The 20,510-nt window shown below is 49.8% G+C and overlaps 1 protein-coding gene across 1 annotated transcript in view; it reads right to left on the reverse strand.

Annotated features, from left to right (window-relative positions):
• VAC14 (VAC14 component of PIKFYVE complex) overlaps nucleotides 1-20,510 on the reverse strand; it is a 59,277-nt gene that overhangs the window by 22,386 nt on the left and 16,381 nt on the right. The window contains exons 11-13 of the mRNA XM_066194464.1: nucleotides 18,508-18,652; nucleotides 18,153-18,218; nucleotides 8,731-8,884 (exon numbers count right to left, since the gene is read on the reverse strand). Of these exons, the coding sequence (XP_066050561.1) occupies nucleotides 8,731-8,884; nucleotides 18,153-18,218; nucleotides 18,508-18,652 (365 nt within the window). The remainder of the gene's footprint in view (nucleotides 1-8,730; nucleotides 8,885-18,152; nucleotides 18,219-18,507; nucleotides 18,653-20,510) is intronic.

A 20,510-nucleotide genomic window follows, 5' to 3' on the forward strand; every position in this document is an offset into this window, starting at 1 on the left:
AAGTGTTCACCATCGCATCATGTTTCCCCTCAGCTGCAGGGAAGATGATCTGGGCAAATGAAAAAAAAAAAAAAGGGACCCAGCTGAGCCAATGTGCTCCAAAACAAAGGTGTGTTTGTTCGAAGGCAGGGAGTACCCGGCGTGAAAATACAGCCATGCCCCACGTGTCGTCACTACAGCTGCTCAGCACTGGGAGTAGAGCAGCAAAGGGAGCAGAGACACGGTCTGGAGGTGAAACGGGGCACCTCTGCCTTCCCACTGCACCTGCCTGCAGCTCAGCCTCGAACCTCCAGGCAGAGCCTGGGAAGGCAGGTGAAGACCAGGCAGAAGCTGTCTTTCAAAGCTGAAAAAGTGGTATGTTGGCCCATGCAGCAACTTCGAGGCATCCAAACCTGGCTGCAGCACAACATGAGCTAGCAGCAGGTAGGATATCCCACCTTCCACCATTAACAATGCTCCAGTGCTGTAGCTTGTCTGGGGAAGGTCTGATCTTGGAGTTTCTCCCTTCCCATAAATACTTTCCCTGAGCCCCACAGCAGCATCAATGGCACAGTGTTCCCTCCACAAAGCAAAGCCAGCTTTGTGCCTCACAGTCACCTTGCATGCCTTCCAGCCAAACCTTACATATCCTAAAAACACATCCAAAAGAAAAAACAGGAGGAGGCAGCAATTTTTCTCCTCCCTGACAAGACCAGCACTTCTGCTGTGCACAGGACAAAGCCCAGGAGCTGTATGGCTGCAAGGCAGACCAGCCACAAGCACCTTCAGATATGTGCTCTGAAATGGTGCAGCATCTCCTGCATCTTCAACTGGAGACTGGGAACGACCTGCTGCATCAGCTGAGTATCCAAAAGTCAGAATTGCCTTGGAGATCAGATCCCAGCTATAGTCTGCAGGACCATCAGTACTGCTATTTTCTTCCACCAACTGGTTCCTGAACCTTAGACCCTTCTGCCCAGCCTGGGAGCAAGGAAGGACTGTGATACAGAGATGGTAAAAACCAGTCTGTGCCCTGCTTTTCTGAGAAGAAAGCATAGAAAGTGAGTCTACCCATTCCATGGAGCCTCTTCGCCATCCTCTGCCTTTGGGAGCACTGAGACTGAACCCCAGGGGGATCATTTCTCCATCCTTTGCCCACCCGGTGCACAGCATCTATGCCTGCATGTCCCTAAGGAAGGTTTCCACTGTGGCACACCATGCCAGAGAAGCCTTGCCAGTGCTCTCTAGGGCTAATGCTAGGAGTGAGAAACCAGTGTGTAGGAGTCTGCCAGGCTGTAAAAGGCTCAACCAAACCTCAGATGGAATTTAAACAGGGAATACTTCTTCCAAGCAGGCAATGCAGTTCTTTTCCAAAGCCTCCCAATCCTCCAAACGTCCTGTTTGCTCTGTTTACAGGATGTCTAAGAAGTGGCTGGCACCTTGTGTGCCATGGTATAACCCTTCCTGGCGTAGCCCAGAGCTCAGCTCACTGCCCTGCGGGTTACAGCTCAGCACAGTGGCATTCCCAGCCTGACAGAACTGTAGGAGCAGCTTGTCAAGTGTTTCTCTGAAGCACGAGAGACAAGCAGGAAGAAGTGTTAAGAAAACTGTGGCATAATTAATTGAAACTTGCACCTCTCCCCCTTCCCCTGAAGCAAGACTTTGCAGATCTGTAACCTGCCAGATCTGCTGTTAACGTAGCTGGGGCTGGTGGCACGTCACGGCTCTCCTGCCTTTTTTTTTTTTTTTTTTTTAATCTGGGGTGGAGGAGGGAGCTGGAAGAAGAAAGATCTGTGCTCAGAGGCATGATGAAACTCAGTCCAGACATCCACTAGAATAGGAACAAATGGGAATTTTGGGCTCAGCACACTGAAACATGATGAAAGGTAGTTGAGAATTGCAGCTCTATGGCTGCAGTGAGTTCACAGCAGCCTGGGTCCTTATAATTGAATCACAGAAGGGACCTTAAAGCTCATCTAGTTCCAACCCCCCTGCCATGGGCAGGGACACCTTCCCCTAGACCACGTTGCTCAGAGCTGCATCCAGTCTGGCCTAGAACACTTCCATGGATGGGACAGCCACAGCCTTCTCTTGGCAACCTGTGCCAGTAACTCATCACCTTCACAATAAAGAATTTCTTCCTAATATCTAAACTAAACATATTCTCTGTCAGTTTCTGCCAGTTTTACACCATTATCCCTTGTCCTGTCAATGACTACAGCAACCTTTTGCAGCCCAGGACCCCAGGCTAATAAATCCTTTCCCTGGATTCCCTTCAGAGACAGGGGTAGAGCCAGGGACACAAGCGGGCTTCTTGGCTCATCTAAGTCAATACCAACATCTGTTCCCCCAGCCATGGGTGCCAGCTCGAGCGGAGCACAGTGAATGTCGGCAAACCCCCAGTGCATCCCTGAGCGCTCACCAGCGGCTCATGCTGTTCCCACTGCTTGCGTGGCCACACTATAAATCAACTGAGACAGGCAATTAGGGATCTATATTAAGGCCCTTATAAATATATATTGGACATCACCCTGGAACATTCAGGCTGTCTGGCTGCTTGATGGGCTGAGCTATGTCGAGACCTACAGTATCCAAAGTGTCCCCACATTGCTCCGGGTGAGCCTGGCAGACTCTGACACGAACTTGGATTTTCCTATCTCAGCCACAAAGTTCTGAACTTCACCCTGGCATAAAACATAACTTCTATTAATTTACTATAATTGGTTTCAAACCAGTCTTAATTAAAACCGGTGTGGACTTGCTTAACTCCATTGAAACCAAACTGAAATAAGATTGGAGCAGAATTGATTCCTTTCCGAAGCGAGCTAAAGCTGGGTAAGCTGGTTAAAGAGTATCCACAAGGGTATTTGCGGTGGTTTAGCTAAAATGATTTACCGCAATCTCTAATTGAAGCAATTTCAGCTCGGATATAGGGAGGGTAAGCTAAGAGTTGGCGAGGCCAAGCATCCTTCCCACCCGAGTGCTTTCCCCAAGGCATCATGTTTCCAGCTCAGCCCAGAGAACGATCTCTCTCTGCTCCTCTGGGAGCAACAGGGATAAACCCGGCAGCAGCCGGAGCTGGTCTGTGAGCCTTCAACCCGCCTGAGCGCCAGCGGCGTGGGAGTCGGCACTGCCAGATGGTGCTGGGCGAAACCCCGGGCAGCGACGTGGGAATCTGTGCAGCATCTCCCCCCGGCAGCCTTCCCCAGGATGTTTTGAATTTTAGCTTTTGCAAACACGGAGTGGCGAAGCCTCGCAGAGCAGGATAAAAATAGAGCCGTAAAAAAGGCAAATCCTCCCCTCCTCCTCCCAGAAAGCCGGCGCAGGGCGTAGCTGGAAACAGATGTGAACATGTCGGCAGCTCAGCTGGGCTCTGGAAAACCTCCACTCTCCCCTCTCCAGAGCACAGGATGCTGCTGACGAAATAAACCCATCAAAATTCTGGATTGCACGGCCAGGGGCTGTGCTCAGCCTGGTTTTGCCTGGGCACACATGGATGTTTCTCCCCTTCCTACCTGGCTGAAGAGCCATGGGTTTGTAATTCCTGAGACTTCAACATCTCAACAGAAACGGGGTCCCAGATAGGTTGGGGGACGTACTTTGACGCCAAATGAGGCTTTTGCTGCTTCTGGTTCTCCCCACCTAATGCAGGGTCTGTGCTCATGGCTGCTTTGGAGGAAGGCAGCAGGCAATGATAATCCTGATGGCTTTCCTAGGAAGGTTAGCCGTTCGCTACTGCCTCATTTTTCTTTGCTAAGGTAAATCAATAAGCAAAAACGCAGCAGGGGTATAGATCTGCCATTGCTGAGGAGCACAAAGGACCCAGCAGAGCTGCAAACCAGGAACGGTTAAGCTTCATGGTGAGCTTAAGAGTGGGTTGAGGCTTCCGCGTGGAAAGGTGGAACATATGGAAGATGACCTGCAGGAATGAGCAGATACGGGCTTTGCTGGGCCATTTCCATACCAATATTCATTCTTCTAGTTTGTTTTTCACCTCATTGCTCACCTCATCCAACAAATTCCTCACAACATCTTGGGGAAACTGAGGCAATCCAGTAAAATAACTCCAAGGGAGGGCTTGGCTAAGAGTGATTTATCTACACCATCAACTTCTCCTTTGTTCACCACGACAAATCAGTAATCTCAGCTGTTATTTGGGAATCCCCAGGCTTTCTGGCTGGCTGTATGCTGTGACCATCTCAGGAGGGATGGATACCTGGAGGCACGCCAGGCGAGTTAACACTACATCTGGATGGTCTCTCCTGGGGTTTTCCACGGCATCCCAGCTCCACTATTACACTGCATCCAGGAAAACAAACACATCACCCTTTCCTTCAAATTCCTCTCCTCTCCAGGAGGCAGAAGAACGTTTTTGACTGTCAATCCTCCTGAACAGCTTCACGCCGGTAGGAAAAGAGATACCACAGACACCAACCATCAGGAACCAGTCTCCGCTGAGCTCAGAGCACTCAGGAACAGCCCTCTTTTCTCTTGCCTGCTTGGCTCCTGTGCTCCCTGCTGTCACACTCCTGATCCTGCAAAACCTTTTGGAAACTGGTTCATTTCAAGAGCAAGTGTTTGGTGGTGTGATGTCAGCTGCCTCATTGCCTTTTGTGGGGAGGATGAGTAAGGAAGGGTTTCACTTTTATCCTTCTCTAACATTGGAAATAGCAGTTAAGCCATCTGACAGGAGGCCACCTTCTCTTTTCCACCTTTCATGGACCTCCTGCACACTACAGACTCTCACCTGAAATTTGCAGAGGCTGCCCTAACATTTTACAGACTGTCTGGAGGTGGGACCTTGTCACACGCTGTGACTTCTGCAGATCTCTGATTACACAATTGAAGCAACAGACAACGAAAAGGGAGTGGTTTGACAGCACTGAGAACAAAATCCCCCCCAAGATATGTTGAAAGCAAAGCCCTAACACAGAGTATCTCCACTCTGGAATGTTGCATGTTCTCCAGGAGGGGGATACAGCAAGACTGAACTCAACAGACTGCATTTCTCAGGGACTTCTAGCAGTCTCCTCCAGAGTAATCCACTGACTCCTGGGATAACCATGGTCTGCCAGTGGAAAACAATGACCTCAGGCACATTAGTGAATCCACATATGGAGACAGACTCCCAGCAAACATCCTATAGGGTGAGGTGCTCAGAGGGTACAGCACTGTCCCCACCACCTCCGGCAGGAAGCCAGGCGGGACAGACCGGACCAAACTGGAGAGGAAACAAAGGGCTGTAACTGCTTCACCTTACAAAGCTGTGCAGAAAGGAAGGAAGAGATGTGTGCAGGAGTTAGCCTGTGCAAGGCAGCAGTTGGTCTGGCATCCTTTTGGAATAAGCTTTTGTCTCTTGTGCTGAGCAGAGCTGTAGACCAGGCTGGAGGGCTTCCACCTATGGTATCATGGAATGGTTTGGGTTGGAAGGGACATTTAAAGGCCATTTAGTCCAACCCCCTTGCCGTGGGCAGGGACACCTCCCACTAAGACCAGGCTGCTCAGAGTCCCATCCAACTTGGCCTTGAACACTTCCAGGGATGGCACTCCACATCCTCTCTGGGCAACCTCTTCCAGTGCCTCGCCATCCTCACAATGAAGAATTTCTTCCCAATATTTAATCTAAAATTATTCTCTTTCAGCTTGAAGCCATTTCCCCTTGTCCTGTCTCTCCATGCCTTTCTCTCCAAAGTCCCTGTCCAGGTTTTCTGGAGCTCTTTCAGGCACTGGAAGAGGCTCTAAGGTCTCCCTGGAACCTTCTCCAGGCTGAACAAGCTCAACTCCCAGTCTGTCTCCTTAGCAGAGCTGCTCCAGCCTCTGATCATCTCTGTGACCTCCTCTGCGCTTGCTATGACAGGTCCATGTCCTTCCTGTGCTGAGGACCCCAGATCTGGATGCAGTCTTCCAGATGGGGTCTCACCAGAGTGGAGTAAAGGCACAGAATCACCTCCCTTGACCTGCTGACCTCACTGACAACCACTGCTACCTGTCATCTGCTACTTGTCTCAACTTCTATAGGCCTGGAAAAGACAAAGCAAGCAGCTAGATTCCCATTGCACTGACCAGACTGGCATTTGCACCATCACTCCAAAAACTGGGAAGCTCTTGGGCACAGCCCTGCAGGCCTTGTCCCTGGAAAAGTGGGCAGAAGGTACCGAGGAGACACTCCTGGAAGCCAACACCAACCACCCTCTCCCAGGGCAGTTGAGGCAGGTCGGGAGGAGATGTTGGGTCTCCTCGGCAGTGCTGAGCTGGGCTGGCCCCAGCTCATTGTGCTTGGAGAAGGCGTCGAGGGCAGCTGACCTTACGTAACCGGAGAACAAAGCAGCTAAATAAAAACTGGAGCTGGGAACAGGCTGCGGAAGTGGGACACGGCTTTCCTGACTAATCAACCAGCATCTGAAGGAAACCAAACTCAATGGCAGGGAAACAACTGCATAAACACATCCCGAGGGAAGAAAGGGAGAGAGAGGAAGCGTGGGGAAGACCATGGGGGCACTGGCCCCTTCCACCTCCACTCCTGCCCTTACTGCTTGGCTAGCAAAGCCTGGAGCGCCAAGACAGAGAGCACAGCAGGAAATCGGCCAAGAGCACAAGGATTTCAAAGAGTGACCTTGCTTGTTTACCTGCAAAGCCACCAACTGCACATTTGGAACGGCCTCTGGGATAGGAGAGGATTGGGGCTGGGACAGCTCAGCAGCTCTCCTCCCACTTCCGGCATCAATGGCAACTCAGTTTGAAGTGGATGAAGGCAATGGAGAGAGTTAACCCTAGGGAGAAGTGCTGGAACCCTGCAGCCCCCACTCTAATGGGCAACAGCATCCATCCTACTGCCAGTACAGCACTGTCTGAACCACAGCACCCTAGGGAACCATCCCATGTATCTGAGTACAAAACTAGGACTCCAGATAGGGGTACCCTCTCTCTTTGGGGCCAGTACCTCAAGATTTTTGCCTGGGAAGGACAGAGTTTTGGCTCACTTGCTCTCATCATCTGGAACCATGCTCAGACATGGCAATTTCCACTGGCCACCGTCCTGATCCAAAAAGCCTTCCCTACAAGCAATCCTCTGACAAAAGGAGTATTTTTCAGGAGCCTCTGATTTTCCAGGCATAATCCAGGAAGGTCCTGGCCCAGCTGTGACCCTCAAAATTTCCCTGGGGAAGCTCCCCAGCAGCCCACTTAGTTTCAGCCTTGGGTGGTAAAAGCCAGACGGGACTGGGGTCATGATAAATGTCCAAGGCCAACGAACCAGCTTCTTTTTCCCTCCCCAAAAACAGCTGCCTTTGGTTAAAAGCCAATGACCTACAAAGCTCAGCCCCAAATAAATTATTAGGAAACAATATTCTGATATACTATAGGGAAGAGGAAAGTAAGTGAGGAAGCTAGAGCCCACTAGGACCCGTGTGGGGGCAAGTTGTCCCACTTTGGGACAACGGGAGCTCTGGCTCCAGCAAATCTAGTCCAGGAGGGGAGAGCCAGACTCTTTTTAAAGGTTACACTTGAGTTAGTGAAGCCAAGTTGCTCTTCCAGATAGCTAACAGGGGCCACGGCAGTCGTTAGGATCCACGCCATCCAGCCTGCTATTTTTAGATCATCCAGAAGGAAGGAAACCTCAGACTACCATCAGTGTGAGCTGAACTGCAGCTCCTCGGCTGCTTGGCCAGCACTGAGCCGCTCCACCCAGGCAGTCTTGACTTCTGACAGTGGGAGGATGGATGAGATTTGCAGAGGGCTTGGGGAGGTCACCAGCTCTGCAGCCCTCACCTCTCCATTGCAGAGATAAAGCTGCCAGCAGGAAACAGGTAGATCTGAAAAAAAAAATCCCACCCTGAACAGCCCAAGACCTGAGCAGGTTGCTTGTGCAGACATTTATAAGACCAGGGAGGGGCAAGTGTTCCAGGATCTTCAGAGAAAACAAAGCCTGGGGATGGGAAAGTAAACCCTCTCTCCCTGGTGGTGATTTTGCAAGGCCCTGTGGCTGCATCCTGCACAGGGAGAGGCAGCCTTGGCTCAGTGCTCGGGTTGCAATCCAAAGCTCACATGAAATGTGCTTTTGGCTGGGACGACCTGGCCTGGGGAGTACAACAGGGAGGCCCTTAAATAGCAGCGGAGGAGGAGAAGGAGCAGCCAAGCAACTGTAAAGCATGAACCACAGACAAGAGAAGGTGAAAAAAATTTCCCCATGTGCTGGGATAATTAATGAAGGGTTGGGTTTTTTTTTGAATCTCTCAAGTCCCCAGAAAATAGGATCCTCCCTCTTATCTCCCTCCTGAGGTTTTGCCAGACACACAGAGAAACATGACAGTTCATAGCCAATGTGGGCAGCCTGGCACAGGGATCCCTCTGCAGATCTATGGATATTTTGGAGACCTGGGATTGCAGCCAGCATCTCATCCTAGGGCTCTGAGGGCTTTTACAAGGAGAAAAGAGGCTGGAACCCAAGGTCCCATAAAAAATAGGACAACAATGACATCTCTCCACACTGGCCTCTGGGGCATCCTGCTGCTAAACTGAGCCCTAAATCCCTAAAACATAAACTAGGGGACAGCATAGCAAAAATAAAAGCAGCGCCCTGGCCTGTGCCATGGCAGACTTGATCCCCATACTGTGCTGGGTGGGGTTGAAGACATTGATTCACTACAGTAAAAGAAGCTTCTCCTTTTGTTTGAGCAAACCTGACTGGTGCCATGGAACACGGAGAGAGCCCAGGAGCAGGGAGGCATGGAACTGTGGCACAGGGGCACTCACTGGAGGAGCTCAGCTGGCCAGCCCTGGCTGGGACATGAAGCTCCACTGGGCCAGGTCGCACATCGGAGCCATCAGAGGGACCATGACCCTCCTCTGTCTGTCCTGCTGGGGAAGAAGCGATCTCAGCCAGCAATTCCAGGTCCTTCAGGATAACCTGTGGAGAGAGGGATGGTGCAGGGTGAGCTTTGCTTTCCAAATCCACATAGAGGGGAAGCAAATACCAAATCCCAGCACACTGAGAAAGGTATAGTAAAAGAGGGCTACCTACAAAACTTGAAGTGGAAATTTCAAATGTTTGCTGAGGGGTGGGGCAGGAAAGACAAAGGAAAAAAACCCCACCAGTTTCTGCTCTGAGAGTCCCAAGGAAGCATATGAAATAAAACCAAATTTACACAACCAGGAATAGAGCTTGCTTTCCCTTGTCCCACTTTGTGGAAATCTGGGTTTTGTGTTGCCTTCATAACCACAGATTTGGGACAACCCTAGCAAGAGAACAGGGCTGTTCTGGGGACACACAACAGCCAGCTCCCCTCTGCAAGGCAGCATCCAGGGAAGGCTCAGCTCAGGATGTCAAGGCAGAGCTGCCATTCTGATTTCATAGCTCTTTTTTTCCAGAAGTCACCAAATTGGTCTATATATAGCATTTCTGGAGAAGTTATTACTGGGTGGGTTTTTTTTTCCATCCTCAACCCTTCTCAAGTCTCAGGCTATTTTGGGTCCCCCTTCATTCACACGTCCTTGGGTCAAGATGTTTCATCAGCCATCCCTGATGCTCTAAGTGCAGCAGGGCTGTGCAGAGCAAAAAGGCTGCCACAGAGGGTCGACTGCCATATCTTTATTCCTCAACATCTCGCAGAGACCATCCCAACCACCCTCTGCCCACCAGCACAGTATCCCAGGCTTTCCCTGTATTCTCACAATGCATCTTTCTGAAGAGCTGCAGTTATACAGGAATTTTAGTTTCTGAGCTAATACAGAAAACCCCTCCCTCTGGAAAAACAAAAAGCCAATTATGTCTTTTTTTAAAAATCATTCTAGAAAACATGACCCCTGAAAATCAGAAAGAGGAGCCCATGGGTTTTTCTTTTGCACAGATATCTTAAGCTGAGTGCATTTTTGGGCCTTTTTTTTAATAATTAAGGCTGATTTTCAAGCCCCCAGCAGCCTCAGAGCAGGCAGTGTGGGGTCTAGGTTGTGTATGGTGTAGAGACAGTGGTGAGGAAGCAGCCTGCCACAGGCACCACAAGGCTCCAGCAGGTTTGGAAGACCCTGTGCCTACAAACATGATTAAGTCTCAACCCACAGCTCCCAATGGCAGGAAAAGAAAAAGACAACAACTTGTACTGCTGTCCCTGAAGAATACGGCACCTCCGTGATGCTGTCAAGGCTGGGAGCTCATTGTCAGCATGCAAGGACCCTGCCATCACCAGCCTTCATCCTCATCCAGGGAGAGGAGTCTGTGGTCCCTGGCAGAGGGGAGACCTTGGTCCTCCCTCCCTGCCTGGATTTCAAGCATCTGTGGCTCACACAGAGTGATGCTGGCTGTGTTTTGCTTTCAAGCAGAAGATGTCCCTGAGCAGAGCTCAGGATGCCTGGTCTCCTGAAGCACTATGTAGATTCTCTAGTGGCTAATCATGTGACTCAGCTCAACTTGCAGGCTTTGAACAGGCACCAACTTGGGTCTCAGGCTCTCACAATGGGGAAATAACACCCGTAAAGGTTTCCAAGTCATGTTGGCTGAAACTGGCAAAGGGACTCAGGGCTTGGCTACGAGGGCTGGCAGTCAGGCAAGAGCCGGGACTCTCATTCATGTGGTGCATTTTGACAAACCAAACACAGCCAGGAGCTGAAGCCATGTGTGGTTCATGTACAGCATGACCTAGCTACTCGTGACTGCCTTCCTCCCGCACTCACTGCTGCCTGGTGCCCCCACCCAGCCACATCATCCAGCTTAGTTTTCACCAGCAGCTCCCACGGCTTTAGGCTAGGCAAAAATCAACCCTGCTGCCTCCCAAAGCTTTTAGAGTCATGACTTGAGGTCAGATCCTTAATCCAGCCTCTCAGAGATGTGTGATGAGCTCCATCTCTGAGATCCTGCTCTGGCCAGGGTAGCCAGGGCAGCAGTGACCAGCACCACTGGAGGGTATGCATGGACCTCTCAAGCTTTGGAGAGGTTAAGGGGTATCCCCCCTGTGTAGGTTACAGGCAGGAGGTGGAAAAAGCAGCATAGGCTGAATTTTGCAGCTGAAAAAAAATGGAGGAAATAACAAGCAGGAGGGATTGGTACACGAGCACTGGGAGGAAGAGCAGGCAGCCGCCAAGACCTGGGGTTTTCCAGCCGTGGGAAAGAGGCAGGAAGCTCCAGCTCCCGCTGCTCCTTCCCTGCATGCTCCGGAGAGGGTGCCCAGCTGGGGACAGGGGAAAGGCAGGAGTGCTTGATATGCACTGCACATCCCTGTGCTAAGCAAAGCTGGAGCTGGCGGCTGGCTTTGTGCGAGCCAGGAGGCTGTAAGAAAGCAATATCCTGCCATTGCCATGGCAACGACTGGCTGCGCCAGGAGCGAGCTGGTCCCATCCGTCAGGGACCCAGAGGCTGGACCTGACAGCGCTGGAGCATGAGGGCCAGAGCCTTCCCAGATGCCAGGTGAAGGTATGATCCTGACAGCCAGCCTGGAGGATCAAGCCCCAAGGGCATTTTCCTGATCTCGTGGGGATTTCTGGGAAGGTTTCCCAGTGGTGATGAGATGTAGGACAGTGTGCCCTGCTCTGGGCAAATGTGTGCTGGTTAGTGTATCTAGGAAGGAGCAGGAAAAGAAGCATCATGATGGATGGGGAGACCTGTCCAGTGTCTCAAGCCATTTTCAGCAAAGGGATGAAGAGCAACATGGAAGAGGATGAGCTCTGGGTGGCCGGGGAATGAGAAGCAGGTTTTCAGACAGTTATAAATAAGCAGCTATTTCTCCTCTCTGAGAACAGGCAAGATTTCTCCCTGCATTGCCTTCAGAGCATGGATTTTGAGGGCAAACACAACTGTCAGCTTCTCCAGATCTAGGTCAGGTTAATTTGCCGCTTGTTCTGGTTGAACGGAGCCGAGAGCAGCTCTGCCGGCAGCGGCACGGGGGAAAGCAGCCCCCGGATGGTGTGTGCCGGATGGGATGCACCTCCCTGTGTGTGCAAAGACGTGCCTTGGTGCTCCTGGAAGAGGGGGAGCATTTGCTTCTTGTCAGAACACTGGGCTGGCCCCAGCCCAAGGCAGAGGAAGGGGAGGCGACCCCAAATGTGCTGCAGACCCCTGGGAGTGAGACTTAGCATCCACAGCACATGATGACTACCAGGGCACCACAGCAGGCTGCAGCAGCAGCTCCTGGGACACATGCAGTGGGCAAGGATATGGACTGGCTCATCAAGGTGTTGTCCTTGCTGGTGTTTACAGATAAGCTGGGAAAAAAAGGAATAAATTAAAATGCCTGTGTGCAGCAGGGAGATGTTTCTGGGTGGCCTTGGATGTCCTAGCGGACATCTAATATTCCCCGGGCAATGAAATGGGGCACTCAACATCAGGATACTCTTGCCAAGAAGAAGATGGGAATTCAGCTGAAGCAAGATATTACCAAGACAGAAAACAAGAACATTAAGGGCAGCAAAGCACTTCAAAGGGGCCTAAGAATCTGGGAGGCTGCAGAACACCCCATGGCATTTCCAGGATAGGCAAAGCAGGTGGTGGAGAGACACAGTGGTAACAAGGAAAAGCCAAGGATGCTGCTCCTTCTCCACAACATAAATGCAGCCCCATTTGTCTTACATTTTTCCTCCTTCCAACTCTTTTAGCTGTAGCCAGGAAAGGAGGTGAGCATGGGCAGGCAGTCCTGGAGCCAGGAATGGCCTGGAGTGAGGCTGGCCAAGTCCCAGACACACACAGTATGAAAAGCAAACTTGCATTCTCCTGGCCTCCACCAGCTTTAAAGACAGAAAAAGAATAGAAAACCCACTATTAATCTTCCCACACCAATTTAACCAAACCTCTTTTCAGGTCTCTGACACAGCAATCCTCTGATCTTGCCAACATCTACTTTTTTTGCCTTCCCAGGAGAGGATGGGGAGCAGAGGGAAGGCAGAAGGCCTGGAGGCTTCTCCTCTCCTCCCCTCCCCAGGCAAATCTTGCCGGGTCACACTGACACGTGCACACAGCACCAGCAAATACAGCTGGCAGTGGGGGAAGGCACTTGGTAATAGAGCTACAGCCATCCCAAAATAAGCTGGAACCTGAAAATTCCCTGTCCATCCTCCCGCTTTTGTAAATCCCTCACGGTCCCTGCTGCTGGGGATGTGAGGGCCAGGCCTGCAGCGCCCAACACTGTCACAGCTCAGAGCACCTCTTTAAATGTGTTTAATTAGTGCACAGGGAGCTTAACATGCCACCTGATGCCAGTCAGGGCAGGATGCCAAGCAGGTATTTCATAGAATCATAGAATCCCAGAATATGCTGAGTTGGAAGAGACTCACAAGGATCACTGAGTCATGGAATCCTTAAGGTTGAAATAAAAAAAATCAAAGATCACTGAGTCTAACCACCATGCTCACAACCAAGCCATGTCCAAGTACCACAAGTGCTATTTTTTCATGCATTGAAGGGCAGGGAAGGAGACAACACCAGTCCACCTGGTGGGATGGAGGCCTGTAACAGCCCTGGAGTATCCCTGCAGGCCATGCTACGGGAAGCTGGATGCCTGCAAACCCTTCAAACTCAACACCCACTGTCCCAGAACTTATGACAGGCAAAGAGTGCTTTTATTCGCTGTCTCCCACCCACTGCCTCCCTCAGCATGCAGGGAACCAGGCACCCAAAGCCCAACTCAGCAAATCTTGCACCCTACATCCCTATCCCACCCTAGACCCTCTCCGAGTCAGCTCCCCAGGACAGAGATTGCCTGTCCTCTATGGCAGACAGGTTTACTGTGGTTTTCGTCTGCTCCATAACTTCACCCAGGAATGCTACAAGCACCACCTCAAGCCCAGATTGCCAGTTTACCCCACTTGTTCATTGTACGTATAAACTGCATATGGATATGTATGCATAAGTTGGGAAATTGCCGTCTGAAACTGGGGTTAAGCCAAGAAGCTCCCTATGGATCATATTCCCCACAAAGAAACTTCCTGTTTCTGCAGGATACAGCACACAGATTATTGTTCAACCAGGTAGTTTTGAGTCCTCTGGGAAAGCATCACCCCACTTCTGCTTACAGGCTGCTTCCACTTATGGCAAACCAGCTAACTGCATTTTCCACTATCTGACTGGATTTATACACATTTCTCTATACCTCATTTCAGTCCCAAGCTCACCCTCAGGGTAACTTCCCTCTTGAAAACCAGTCACCTCCTTACTTCAGTACCTCATATCTTCGAGTCTCCCTCTGGAGAAGCTTTACCAACAAAAAAAGTTTAAATAAAGCCAGGCATACATGTATTACAGTTCTTCTATTTGCAGTCTTTAGCTTACACCCTCTGCTTTGCATCAGGTCACAATATTTTGGCTCTGGCAGATGAAAGGCCAGGAGCTGGAGGACAATGGCTTCAAACCCAACAGAGCAAAGCTCCAAACCAAGCCACACTAAGACAGCTATTTGCATGGGCACAAGCTTTTGTTCAGCTTCATTGTAGTGGGATTGGGTGCGATAGGAGAAGTTCGCCAGGATTTTGTGTGACAGCAGAGCTCAGAGCAGGGCAGAGACCTGGCCTTGAAACCCGGCAGTGCTGCAGCAGGACACTGCAACAGGACATGCAAAAGAAAATGATGACTATCAGTATACCACCATCCCAGGGTTTTCTTTTCTTCCAGTTTAATACTGGAAACCCAAAAGAGGGCAGAACGTTTTGGCTTCTTGTGAGAAGTTGGCTTGAGGGTCATGTAGAGGTTCATACACATCATAGAATCACATAATGGTTTGGGTTGGAAAGAATCTTTAAAGCCTATCTGGTTCCAAATCCCCTGCCATGGGCAGGGATACCTTCTGCTAGATAAGGTTGCTCAGAGCCCCATCCAACCTGAACGCTTCCATGGATGGGGCAGACACAGCTGCTCTGGGCAACCTGTGCCAGTGTCTCACCATCCTCACATGGAAGAATTTCTTCTCAGTAACCTATCTAAACCTGCCCTCTGAAGTCAGTGGCAGCCCAGGCTCAGTTCACTCTCTACAGAAGGTCATCAACTCTTCTGAAGCAAGTATTCTGTACTCAAAGCCTTGCCCAGCCACTGCACAATGAGCAGGTTTTCACGATAGCAGAGTTGAGGAAGCCAGAGTCTATCCTGCTTCACATCAGACACCAGCTCCACCTCATGCGTCATTCCTGCATGACTCAGACAAAAGTCCCAGCACAACTTTCAACTCCCAACAAGATTGAGGGGAGCAGATAAGCAAACAGGAACACGTTCAGCCATAGAGAAACCACTCAATTTTGGAGCCGGAAAAAGGGAAACAAAGCAAAGAAACAAACTGAGTAGCGTAACTGCTTTACAGTTTTCTCAGAGATGCCTCAGCTCCCGTTGTGTACACTTCAGCTCAGTGCCTGGATCCATTCAGAATCCAGGGAACTGAAAGATTACATCCAAAGCTGCCTTTGCACCATGAATGTGCAGAAGGAAGCAATTTGAAGAACATGTTTTCTTTTCAGTAGTGCCTATCAACAGTGGTGCCTTTAGCCTGCAAGTGGAAAGGTCCCACTCACTGCTCCCAAATAGCATTTCCTAACTTTTCATCTTTCCTAACATCAGTTTTTCAACCAGGGCAGCCACACTCCTACAGATGAACAGAGCAGACAGTGTAGAAAAACCCACTCCCAGCAGGATCAGGTTACATCTTGTAAGGAAGTTTTCAAGCACACCAAATTTTAAGCAGGGCTCTTATAGATTGCCTTCAAAAGCAGGTCTCAAACGCAGGACGGAACACTCTGTCGGGGAAGCACAGGAAACAGCATGAGGTGATGCACTGCAGCAGCACAGCATCTGACAGCCAGGAATCCTGGATCCTGACTTGTCCACATATCAAAGGGAACTGCCCGTTTCAGCTTTGCTCCAGCTTCTCTGTGATGCCTTTGTGAATCTTAACTAGATCTCTTGACCATTTCTTTACTTTGGCACAGGAGAATTGGGTAGGAAGGGGAATAGGAGAGATGGCAGAGATGACTCAGGACACTGCAGATGCATCATGAGATGCTGGTCCCTGCTCATCACAGTGGAGGTGGTGCAACACCCTGTGCTAATTGAATGACAAAAACAGGCGTGAGAACCTAAGGGGCATAAACCTGGCTCCATCCAGCGTGAGTCCTTCTTTGCTTTGGGCTTATTTATGGCAAGTGCAGAGAGAGACCAAGAGCAGCTCAGTAAGACAAGACCTTAAAAATCTGGTGCCTGGGTACAGTCTTTCAGCCTGATACACACACTAGCACTGACCCTCCAAAGTCAGATTGTACTTTGGTGATGAGCTGGTGACAAACAACTGCTTCAGGGCACATCAGCAGAGTGACAGGTAACCTCCAAACTGTGTAAAGTGACCAAGGGAACTCCAGGCACTACAGAAAGATGTTCAACCTTGCTGGGAATAAAAATGATACTGACACTGCTGCCCAGCAGGTTCCCATGGGGAGGATGGCAGCATCACAGGACAAAGAGCACAAAAACCCTCTGAAGATATGTGTACACCTCGTGCTACACCCCACAATGTGCACAGCCCTATCTAGAAAGAGGAGGGACATGCTTCCTCATCAGAGCTGATGTGTAGCTCACATAGGCCCTCATGCTGACCAGGGATCTCCAGGCCATTATCCAGGAGCTTCTGGGGGGGGTCACAGTCTGCAGGTGACGTGGGACAATGTGACTGTGCACACAAATATTGCACTGGCTAAGCAAGCACCCCACATCCCCTTTCCTAACAGGCACTGACATAGCAGGTTAGTTAGGTCAGAGTGTCCTCATCATTCCCAAAAATGTCCAGCTCAAAACCCCCCTACTATTTCAGTCGTTTCTATTTCCTCTGCAGAAAGCAGCAAATCTGGTTGACAGCCAGCTGAGTGGTGGTGTTTAATGGATTGACTCTTCTATGGATTTCCTTAAAAAAAAAGCCACCTCCAAACATTTAAATAAATAGAAGCCAGGATTAAATAAATCAGCTTAAAATTACTTTTGAGCCATTCCCAGTTATGTCACATGGAGGAAATGCATCACCAGGGTCCTTTCTTCACTGTTTTTTTTCAAATATTAATAAGGAGTGTAATTGCAACATGACTCACTGAGATCTCCTGCCAAGCTGGAGAGACTATCTGCAAGATGCAGGCTTTCTAGAGCGTTGCAAAGGCAGATGTGTGCTTGGGGACTCTTTTGGAAAGGTTTGCATTGTAAGCAGCAGGGGATGGAAAATGGCCAGGCAATTGCTTGCCTTTGCAAGTCATTCCCTCGTTTGCTCATTCCCTTCCCTCCTCTCTTTACGATCCACTCGCACATGGGAATTATTGCAGGATTGGGGTTTGGTGCTCTGAGCATGAAAGGCACAGCATAGCCTGTGATTTTTATTCCATGGGGAAGGTCTGAGATGAGAAACCAGCCAGGATCATTTGTAGTTCCAGGCAAGAGGATCCAGCTGATGGTGGAAGCTGAACCAGTGCCTGGGCCAGCTGTGGCCCATGCTGCTGGCCTCCCACCCAAGCACTAAAATGCTCCAGGGAACAACTTAGAGAGAGGTAAGACAACAACTACACCAAAATTGAGATGACTGGAACCAGAGAACAGGGGCGAAGAAGCAAGACAAGGAAACAGGAAAATGGTGCAGCACCTTGGGAGACGGGAAATGAAGAGCAACAGCAGAGAAAGCTGGCTAAGTTTGCTGCCTGATTATCTTTGCTCACTTCCAAGCTGAGTGGTTCCCAGCCCTTGATGCCACTGGGCATCTATTGCAGGCCTACCAGAAAATGCTGCTGCTACCCTCCACGCAGTGGGTCCTGCTTAAACGCCTCACGAATATGGATTTGGCAGTGTCAGCTTGGACAAAATCCCCCTTGCATCTTTACAGAGGTTGTTGCAAGGCACCTGAATTACCACTCAACAAGGATCTTACCATAACCCCAGTCCCATGGGTGAAGCCCCATCTGCCTTTCCAGGCAGGCAAAAATGATTCTTAGGAGCTGGCTTTGAAGGATCAACTCTCCGAGATGGGAGAACAATGCTTATACATCAGAGAACCCCAAGACGGCAGGATTTTCAGCTGGGCAAGTACCTGCAGGCTCTGCATCAGGTCTTCTTCAGTTAGGCCAAAAGGGTAAAACCCCTCAGTGCCAACACTGGCAAAGCCTCACAAAATACCTCAGTTCCACCAAAAACCGAAAGTCCAGCTAGATGTGGAGACAGTAAGGTTTCAGTTTTTTGCAGCACCTACCTCATCCGACTCATCTGAGAGGGTCCTCAGCAAGATGGGAAAGAGGCTGTCAGTGTGTCGGAACATCTGGAAGCAGAAGGATGGGTGGCATCAGTCCTACAGTCCTGGTCATGCCCAGCCACAGGACACTTGCCCTGAGGGAGGCTGCCAAGAGCTTCACCAGCATTTTCCATCTGAGCTGGAGAGCTCTTTTTACTCAAGCTATGCGGTATCTGGCAGCCAAAGCCTTCTCAGAAAAGGCAGGTGGACACACATTTACAAAACTACCAAGACAATGACAATTTGCACTGCTATCAAGGCAATGGAACAGGCTGTGAGCTGACACGCTCAGTTGAATGCTGAGTCCCCAACTTACCTTACGAGGAGTCTTGATGTACAAGTGGTAAAGCCATTTCAGGACTGCAATTCTGGTCATCATCCCAATGGATGTATCACTAAGGTGGTAGTCCAGCACCTGAACTATTCCATCCAGGTTCAGGGTCACCTGTATCCTTTCGCAGCTGTATGGAAAGCAGAGAGGCTCGTTCAGCGCTGTAACATCCAACTCATTCCTCCTACGGTGGGGAAGTCTACAACACTCCAGAGGCTGCATCAAACACCTCTGTTCAAACTCTCACTAAATCAGGTTGCTAGTCCAGTTAGGCCTTCAACATTTCCAGAAATGGGCCATCTACAACTTCTCTGCAAAACCTATTCCAGTGCCTCACCATCCTGAGTAGAGTTTCTTCCTAACATCTAATCTAAATCTCTCCTAGTTCAAAACTGTTCCCCATTGTCACATCACTGCCTACCTATGTAAATCGTCACTCTCCTTTTCTATAATGCTTTGAAAGCAACAGAAATCTTTGGTGCTTTAAGGGTTATCACTTTACCCAGAACAGCTGATACCTACGCATGGGAAGGCACCACTCTAAATGACAACAGTAGCATGGCTGTGTGAGAAACTGGTCCACAGTGCAATTGCCAGATTTGGGGTTCCAAGATTAGAGATCCATAAAATGCACTCAGAATCCACCTCAAGGTTGACCAGCTCAAACAGCTTCAGAGAACATTAACTCATATGTACTCAAACTCCAAACTGATGAAGGCATCCAGGATCCTGATGATTTGTCTTGAGAACTGCAGATGATGCCCTGTCTGGCAGAGTTTGGGATGCAGCTCTTTGCTACAACCCTGCCTTGAGACGTTCATCTTGCTTCCCAAAAGACATCCCAAAAGATCAGGCAAACCCTTCATCATAAACAAGAGATGAAAGGAAGTAATTCCCTTAGTTCGCCAGGACATTGTCTCTGTTAGAAATTGCTCTTAGCTCTTGGTCCCCCAGTTTTTCTTGCAGATAGCTGGGACCTGCATTGGGACAGGTGACCCTAACACAGAAATCATCATGATACAGTATTTTTATGTCCTGACTGTGATCCTGAAATCTACCTGATGGTTTTCCATCTCCTTGACAGCAAGAATATGGAGGTATCTGTCCCAGGAGACTCATTTAAGGAGAGATGATGGTTGGAGAAGACCACCAAGGGGAGGCTGCACTCAAGAGCCATGTCACACCTCTCATACCCAAGCTACTGAATTATTCAAGGCTGGACCAGGCTCTTGCTGATTTTTCTAGTGTGCACAGAGCTGCTGTGCATCTTGTTTGATAAGAAATCCTAAGGGGCAGATTTCTCACGGTATAATTTGCAAGTAGAGCTGTGGCTTAATAGGATTTGATCTTCCCCAGGACACACGTTGTAAGGGCGAAACGAGGAGGCTGCAGCCCCTCAGAGCCCTGTGGGGATCTGACTGCTTGATCTGCCTCACGTAACAGATGCTAGGGGCTGCAAATTGCATTTCACTTTGATGTTGAAAACAACAGCCGAGGGCCAAATGCTCAGACACACGGAACTGAGAGGAAGGAGGGACCCAGAGTATAAGAGTTTGGGAGAGATGTCCAAGGGAGCAGCATTCCAGTTCATTTAATCCAGGCTGAATGAGCACTGTATTTGGTTTTCCTGCAAAACCATCTCCCACGGCAGCTGCATAGCCTGCCATGTTCCCAGTACAGGGCTTCATATGGAAGAGGAGAATGAAACCTTTACCTGGTAACACCTCCACACCAAATACATGCATTGCTTACACAGGATGGAGACAAAGAAACCTCAGGGTAATGCATGTTTTCAGAGGCAAGAGGCCAAAAGGACACCACAGAGAATTAGTGCCTGAAGCTGGGCACTTTGGAGGTGGCTTTGACGCTGTCCCATCCCACCAGCTCCATGCTGCTGTGAGGTAAGCGGGCAGGAAGCAGGGTGCCATGGGTTACCACAGCACTGTTGTCTGCTGATGCTGGACTTCTAATAGCACAGTAGAAACTTG

The sequence above is a fragment of the Chamaea fasciata genome, unplaced genomic scaffold (genome assembly GCF_029207755.1).
Source record: "Chamaea fasciata isolate MVZ Bird 193981 ecotype frontalis unplaced genomic scaffold, bChaFas1.0.hap1 SCAF_12, whole genome shotgun sequence".
Classification (NCBI taxonomy): domain Eukaryota; kingdom Metazoa; phylum Chordata; class Aves; order Passeriformes; family Sylviidae; genus Chamaea; species Chamaea fasciata.